This window comes from Antrostomus carolinensis, unplaced genomic scaffold (genome assembly GCF_000700745.2).
Source record: "Antrostomus carolinensis isolate BGI_N321 unplaced genomic scaffold, ASM70074v2 scaffold19849, whole genome shotgun sequence".
NCBI lineage: Eukaryota > Metazoa > Chordata > Aves > Caprimulgiformes > Caprimulgidae > Antrostomus > Antrostomus carolinensis.
Window position 1 is genome coordinate 18,378 of NW_010338089.1, and position 8,652 is coordinate 27,029.

Genomic DNA, 8,652 nt, shown 5'->3' on the forward strand with positions numbered 1-8,652 from the left:
TGTACACTACCATTTGCCTGGAGCATTTCTCAAACTTCTTGCCCAAGTTTTCTGTGACACAGGCTGCAGTGTCCCTTTTTACATCCTGGTCAGGTACAGCTTGGGATCATGCCAGTGCAGCCCTCAGCTGAGCAAAGCCTGAACTTCCTTGTCTAATAATTAACTTCTGTAAACTTCCAGATGCTTAGGATGAACTCCAGCTTTCTGTATGTTCAGGTAGTTTCATTTATAAGTAGAAGCTCTTTTTACTACAGAAATCTCGACCTCTGTGATCCTCCAGAGATATCGTAATGATTTATTCCTCTCATCTTCACAGGAACAGATATTCAATGGCTAGAAACAGAGCTGACAAGCGGCTGAAATGAATACGACTACTATCCTACAAGAGATTTTGATTAAAAGATCACAGCAGAAGAAGAGGACTTCTCCATTAAACTACAAAGAGAGGCTTTTTGTACTTACAAAGTCTATGCTAACATATTACGAAGGTCGAGCGGAGGTAGGAGACACAGATTTTTACCTCTAGAGTGCTGTTGTTCCTTTTTGCTTTTGTGTATTATTGGCTTTTTTCCTACTGTATATCATACTGTCAGGAGCGGATGGGGGCAATGGCCATGGGTGGCAATGAACATGAGCTGCCATTTATCTTTTTTCTTATTTATGATACAGATCGATAGAGGTGTAGATAACTTATCTGGTAGTCCAATGTGAACTGGTTCTTGATTAGAGCAGTCGTACATAGTTAGGATGCCAGAAATAAGATAAAACAGCTTTTACAGCTGGTCATCAAAGTTGATTTCTTTCTCTCTCCAGAGAGATATAAGATTATTGCCTTCAGAAAGTAGGGAAAAGGTAGAAAACCTTACAATCATAGTTGCTTGTGGCCACGTTTACTGTGAAGGCCATTACTTTCACATCTGGGAATTAACTGAATTCAAACAGGAGAACAGAGCATTTGATAGCAGCTGTGCATGTCCCGATCTGATGTCGGGGAAGGTTTCGATATGATCCCAAGAGCGAGATTAAGACACAAATGAGGTCACATGCCACAGTCTCAGAACACCTTTTATTAGAAAAAGAAAAAGTAATAGAGAGAATAGCGACAGGACAGGATGGAGTGAAAGTTGGGAATCAAGGAAGCAGCCGGGATAGGACTGAAAGAATAGTCACCACTACAGGTCCTGTGGCGAGGCAACGGTGAGGGTGGGGCGAGGAGGTCTCAGTTGCTTGTTCCAGTGGTGGTGCAGTGTGGTCAGGCGGTCATCCTCTCTGTCTCTCTCCCTACCCTTGCCAGTGCAGGTCCTCCTTAAATACCCCTTCGAGGGCTGTAGTTTCCATAGCAATGGCATGTCTCTTCATGCCCCCCCAGCACTTGGGGCAGAGGCATGTCCAGGCAGAACACCCCCACGGGCAGGGCGCCTTCACACATCGGGGTTTCCAGAACCCTGGTCTTGTGACCGTCCTTGCTAACAATCTTTGAGACAAGTTCATAGTGCAGTTCCTCACACCTAGTGATTGAAATGAAGCTGGAAGCAGTTTATCTTTGGCAACATGAGAAGCCAAAGTCATCCCTGTTTCAGCTTTCTGTGTAAATTCAGTTATACCAGAAGTCAATAGTGTGAGCTAGGCAAGTCCTCAGACCAGCATTTTTTCAAATGAGCTCCAGACTCAGTTTCGTCAAGATCACCTGCCCCCAGAGTGCCCTGTCATATCTTTATTGCTGGGCGTAAGATTTCCACTTAACTGAGGCTAATTTCCAGATTTGTCACAATGCTGAAGTGGATTAAAATGGCTGCAGTAGCTAGTGGAGCATGTTCTAAACCCTGGGAAGCCATTCAACAAATAAAACTTAATGGAGACAACTCTGCAGCCTCTTGTGTTGGCTGTCTCACCTCTGATGAAAGATGGGGGTACAGGAGATCTAAGGCTTGCTAAGCGTGTTTCTCTACCAGAGCTTGCGCTTGCAGCAGAATTGAGCTCACTTGCCGTGTTCCAAGACCACAGCAGTCTGTTGTAGCTGCTGTTCTCTGAATATAGCGTGGACACACAGAACAAGATCACAGACTGGCTGAGGCTGGAAGGGGACTCTGGAGACAATCATCATTTGCACTTCTTGTTGAAGTTCATGAGGTTCCTGTCAGTCCATTTCTCTACCCTGTCAAGGTCCCTCTGGATGGCAGCATGACCCTCTGGTGTGACAACCACTTCTCCCAGTTTGGTGTTATCGGCAAAGTTCCTGAGGGTGCCCTCGGCTTCATCATCCAGGTTATCAATGACTATGTTGAACAGGACTGAACCCAGTATTGACCCCTGGGGTACACTGCTAGTCACTGACCACCACCCTCTGGGTCTGACTATTGCACCAGTTTCCAGTCCATCTCAGAATATGAATAACTTATTTTAGAATGTTGTGGAGTAGTGTGGTGGGTCTTTTTTTGTGTGGGTTTTTTTTTTTAATTATTATTTTTTAAGAATGCTTCCCCCTGCCAGAGAATAAATAGGTGGGGGCTAAGAAGTCCTCTGAAACATGTCTTGCATGCTTATCTTGTGTCAGCTTACATTCAGGTCAAATAGAAATGTAACTAACAGGTTTTGCAGGTCTAGTTGGCACCTTTTAAGAAGTTGCCACTTCCAGCTTTCCCCTGTGTGTCAATGTCCTCCAGCTAAAATGCCCTTCTAGGAGGCTGGCTGGTGGATCTTGTCTGAGAAGGGGTTTAAACTATCAGTTTTATTTGCAGTGAGATGGAGCGGGGCTGCCCATAGTGCCCTCAGCTGTGCAGGCGGTAACTTCTTAAAACATTCCAGCCTAAGATAAGGACAGTTGGGGTGAAAATATACATTACACCTGTGCTAGCCCAGCAGTTTGCTGTTGAAACAGGCAGGTCCATCTCATCACTGTCCTAGACTTGCAGGCCTCTGCCATCCGCTTGAATTGGTCCTGGCACTTCTTGGAATCCATCTTGCTCTGAAAATACTTGCTAATCAGCAGAAGGATATTTGTTCCTGTTTTACTTTCTCTGGATTAGTGTTGTGCTGGGTTAGCGAGCTGCATGAGCTTGGTGCAGGTTCTAACAGGTGCCAGAGGTGGTGCCAGGTGGTGGAGGAGGACAGGATGCTCCAACTGTTGACATCAGCAGGTTGTTAGACTGGCTGAGCTGTAACTCATAGCTTCCAACCTCAAACTCTTCATTTTCACTGTTCCTCCCACTTCAGATTCTTTTAAACATTAATCAGCGTTTTATTTTATTAACAATATTGTCTGAAAATAATGAGCTCTGATCTCGGAGGGGTACACTGAATATTTTTGTCAGCAATATTTGGTCTTTATTTATTTGAGGGAAAAAAAAATGACGTGTGAGTAAGATCTCTGTGGTACGCTGGTAGTTATTCCTTTGTGTCACTGGGCAACTGAAATGGAAAAAGTTTGGGGGTTTTATCAGTTGTTTGGTTTTTTTTAGCCAGTGATGGTGGCTGTAAATTTGTATTTACAGTCAGACAGTTGTATATTCTGGTTGAAGTAACTTATATAAAAAAAACGAATAATTATTAGAGATTAAAATAATTCTAGCCCCTCTGAATAGTTGGACATTTATTGCTGAAATAAATGTGACTGTTGTGTATGCTGGTTGAATTTAAAGGTATGACAGATGAGAGGATAGGTATGGACTGATCTCATTTCAGGCTTGGCAACATTCAAAGTCCAGATTGGTAAGATAAGCATGGAAAGCCCAAGCCATCTTAGAGGATCCCACACCCTCATTTAAATCACGTAACTGCAGTGGTAGCAGTCTGCCAAGGACATCTGAGTTCTGCTCCTCTAGGCAAGTGTATGATTCCCAGTGTGATCACTAGCCAAACTGCAGTCTTCTTTTTTTTTTTTTTTCTTTTTTTTTTCCCCCCATTTAAACATCTATGGGAATTCAGTAGAGAGGTTTCAAGAAGAGCCCAGGTATGGTGATCACATGAATAGTCATACTACTTTTTAAAAACAAGATTAAATTAAATCTCGTTAACCAGATTAGTCAATACTCAAAAGTGTGGGCAAGTTGGGATTGTAAATAAGGGGACAGAATTAGATACTTGATATGTCTGGTGACAGATGTGGAACATTTATGGCAACAGAAAGCAGTCAACCATAGCAAATGTTGTTCTTGTAAATGCTGCTGAGAGATTTAATTGACCCTCTTCAGTGCAGCTGGTGGTGGGGAATTACTTGGTCTTTGACCAGAAACCACACATTATAGGTTTTTTCTCTATTATTTTCTGTCCTGTGTCTTGACAAAGTGCTGTATAGCTACTTGGAGCAATAAATGATTATCTCATAAGCATGACTACTAGCAACAGGGTAAATCTTGTTTAAACTTGCTTATAACCTGTTTAAATCTTTTCATATGTGTTTTCAAGCAGCTCAGGCACCCTGTCATGGCATAAATTGCCTACAGTGAAGCTGGAGCTGCACTGCTGCCATGAGAAGGAGAAATGTAGCTTCTGCACTTAGAAATATTGCTGCACTAGAGATCATGGAGAAGACACATGAACTATCGATGAAGCATAGCCACAGAATCAGTAAAGAGGCTGAATTTCAAAACTGTTTAAAATCACAGAAACCTGAGGAAGGAGAGTCCTGGTTTAGATCAACTGTGCAAAGCTCTACAATTATGAGTGATGTCATGGGAAATTTTGTGCAGGAAGCCAATAGGACCTTGGCTTTTATGGCTTAACTTCTGTTGGGTTGTTTGGTAAAAAAAAAAAAAAAAAAAAAGGGAGATGTATCACTTTAAGGTTGATTACAAAGATGGACATCAAAAAGCTTGAAAATAAAGATACATCTGACTTGCCTTAAGCATAATGGAGATGAATTTTTAATGTCAGAAAAGAGGAATATTCTATTTAAGCTGGAGATGGCTTCTGGTTTTGATGCTTTTTTTGTCATGAATTCTGTGAATTAGTAAATGTTAGGGAGATGCCATTATTGCACTATTGTGCAATGTTGGGCTAACAATAGTTGCAAGCATATAAAAGGCTGAGTTAATGTTTTAAGTTTCTTGAAGCCTTTAACGGTTTATCAGCTGTCATTGTTGAAAAGAGTATTTTCTGTCTTTTTTTTCCTTAATGTTGCAAAAGTGGCTAACGAGATCTGAATGTGATGGATTCCATTTGTAATGAAGGCAAAAATTCATCATAGTAAGAAGTAACTGAATCAGCCTCCAAACGCAGAGTACTGATCACGAATGTATAAAAATAGGGAAGGAGTAAAATTATTTACTATTCTGAGTATGGAGATGTACTATAAAACTGAATATGCTACAGTCAGAAAGAATTAAGGTATGTACAGTGTTTGCAAATATGCATTGTAGACTTACTGAGCCAGCTTTAAACAGATTTGCATAGGCAGTAGTAACTATGTCAGTTTGAAAGTGGGAGGTAGTAGGCAAGTACTCTTGTTTTATTCTCATTCTCCTTGTGTGGAGAATAAGTTTTAGTGTTGTGAATTCTTTCTCAATGAATTCAGAAGATGTCTCTCAACTGGGAGAAGACATTAGGGCAGTCTGATGGCCCTGACTGGAGCAGGCTTACTGCTGTGTTACAGAATAGCCATGAGAGCAGGCAACATCACACAAGTTTTAGTTAGCTCATGCTGACAGAGCATCTCACTTCAATTTAAAGCACCACCAGACTAGAGGTTTTTGCTCTACATGGCATTTTAGGCAAGGGGAGTTCTTTGAGATGAAGGCAAGATAATAAACGGAGGTGTTGAAGTACTTTTCGTCACTGGAATAGTTGAAAGGAGCTGGTTTGCGCAAGTGAGATGTCCTGCTAATTTGTTGGTTTGAAAAATTTCACACTGATATTTCTCATAAGTGTGGTGCTTCTATGAAGGTGGCACAGATTCGGTCATAATTTTATAAATTGTTATCTATGTGTGGACTGTTAGTATCCTCCTATCTATTGGAGTTTGTGGAATGTCCCCTTTCACTGTGGTATTTATCTCTCTCTCTCTCTAAGCCTGCATAGCAGTGACACTCTAATTTGAAGGTGTATTGATGTGTGTGGTTTGGTTACTGTCCTCCCACACACAGCACAGCATGCTCACATTAACCTTTCCAGCCCATGGCAACTTGCACTGACCTTGCAGTGTATGAAGCTGAGTATGAGCGTATGAATGTGAAATTGCTTTAAGCTTTAGCATCTTTGTTTGCTCATGTTTGCTGTGTGGATTACAATTTACAGCAATAAATGGTTTGTATTGGATTTTGTGCTTTCAAAAGGTGTAGGCTAAATCCTGCTCCCCATGGTTACCCTGCGTGTGTTTGGGTGGATGGGGATCTGCTGTGCCAGAGGAAGGGCAAAATGGGGGAGAATCTGTGCTGCAATACCTGTTAGCTCTGGAGGGGCTGCACAGAGGATATAGGGGTAGGCACAGCATTTACCTATTTATTAGTATACAGAAACCATTTGCCTCTACAGAGAAGACAAATAATAGCTCCAGAGGGAAAACATTTAAGAGTCTTATTTAGAAGGATGGTTCTGTGGAGAGGTGCAGAGTGCTCTTGTCTTCACTGGCAGTAGTGGTATTTGCCATCAGGGTCAGACTTGTGTGAAAACTGTCTTGCAGAAACAGAAGAACTGTTACACCTACAAAAAAAACCAACCAGGATATAAATTTAAAAAAAAACCAGAATGAAAACTTGAACATTCTTGGGGGTTGCTAGTTTTGAAAGTCTCTTCCTAAGGAAAAAAGGTTCTTCTGCAAGAGTTGTTTTTGATTCTTGTAATTTGAATACAGAGGAGACAGAAGCTACTGAAATTACCGTGGTGATATTTTTAAGGAAGGAAAAATAACTTTAAAAGCTCTGGGGCCCACTCTAGAGCTGCAGGTTTCAGGGTAATATTGTGTAGCTTCATTGCAACACTGATCTTGTGCAAATACTTCCTTTGGAGCATAACAATGTTATAGAGTTCCAAAACCCTATGCCAGTTGCACTTTTGTTTTTTTTTTTAACAGAACATTAATGTGTATCAGTTCCACTGTTGTTTATACCTACAGTGCTTATTCTTTATTATTAACTTAATTACCTCATTTATATATTTTCCTTATCTATTGCATAGGTGATTTAATTCTTTATATAAATGAAAGCCCATTTCAGTACTAAAATGCTTCTGATCACTGATTGCTCTTGTTTTCTCATGAAAGATAAATAGAATCCGAAATGAGTAGATTGGCAGAGCCTTTTCTAGTTCCAAGTCATAGGTAGTAACAACAGAGCTTTCTTAAAATACTTGCAAGTTTGCACAATAACTTTATTCCAGATAGATCTGGAAGTGGACTGCAAGTTGGCTGCTATTTCCCCTCTAGGAAACAGAAGTGGATATATACTTCCCACAGGAATCAAGTAGAAGTCCTTGGCTCTACTACTGGGAGCATACCTTCCCAACTGTCTCTGAGAGAAGTTATGGCTTTAGATACTATTTACTAATTTTTCTTGGAATTAAAGAGTTTTTTCATATCATTGTCAGAATAAGAATGAATCAATTTTTTTAACTGTCAGGATAGATTGTTTAAAACACACACACATGCTTTTATTTTATATATATAAATATATAAAAAATTAAAGCTGTAATTTTTAACTTGTAACAGTGGTTTTCAGCATGAATTATATTGCTGAGCAAGTATAACGATGTATTTACAAGTTATCCCACCTAGAATGATGCCCATCACATCCATCTAGATAGAGAATATTGTGTTTCTATCTCTTATGAAAAACTGAAGAGTAAAAATACATGATGGGCTTTTCAAAGTTCTTAATGAGATCTATATTTAAATACTAACTCAGGATATGAGTTGCCACCCTTTCTAATTGTGTAATACCTCTATAATGACTGCAACCATTGCTTCTACAGGTTAGCGGCATTAGGACAATAGTTAATTTTAACTTATTTTCCTTGCAATTTATTACATAGAAATCAAGATAGAGAATTAGCAAGTGACTTGGTAATCTGTAGATGACTGACCTATGGATATTCTTCAGGTTATAATTTGTTAAGAAAACTTAAAGATATCTTTGCTGTTATGGCAATATCTGCATTGTTATTCCTATATATAAATCCCTTTGCTCAGCTAGAGTAATGAGATTTTGAGATCTCCATCTCTAATGAGAAAGAGCAATCTAGGAAGCTGAGTCTTGCTTCAAGTAAATACACAGATATAAAAATGATATAAGCTATGTTATATTGATTTAATTATTTTGTGATGGCTACTAGTCCTCCTCAACAGCACTTAGAGCAAAACCCCAGTCCCTCTGAGGAGCTGCTTCTCAAAGCATAAGATGGGCCAATGAGTGAGTAAAGACATGGTGCAAAGAATTGATGAGATGTTATAATAACCAGGAAAAGTTTTACCGCAGATTAGTTACCTACATTTCTGTTGTATGATATCCTGGGGAAGAGGAGGGTTGAGCTAGGTCTCTGTAGCTAGCCACTGCTCTGAGCAAATATAGTAAGGAATCAGTTTTGTTTTAGGAAATGGGATAGATCAAACAGTAGGAATTAATTGTCCAAAATACAGGTCCACATAGACTGTCAGCATTTTGAGCTATGAAGACTGTGTTCTGTAGCAGTCCCCAGGAACCTCATGGGATGGGATAAAGGAGT

The 8,652-nt window shown here is 40.0% G+C and overlaps 1 protein-coding gene across 2 annotated transcripts in view; it reads left to right on the forward strand.

Annotated features, from left to right (window-relative positions):
* The first annotated feature begins 328 nt into the window (after positions 1–328).
* The window catches only part of TEC (tec protein tyrosine kinase), a 31,376-nt gene continuing 23,052 nt past the window's right edge, over positions 329–8,652 (forward strand). Inside the window, exon 1 of one of the 2 annotated variants that reach the window (XM_010175400.2) lies at positions 329–499. In XM_010175400.2, the coding sequence (XP_010173702.1) occupies positions 362–499 (138 nt within the window). In that variant the 5' untranslated portion in view covers positions 329–361. The remainder of the gene's footprint in view (positions 500–8,652) is intronic. The other variant, XM_010175399.1, reaches the window with a different exon arrangement.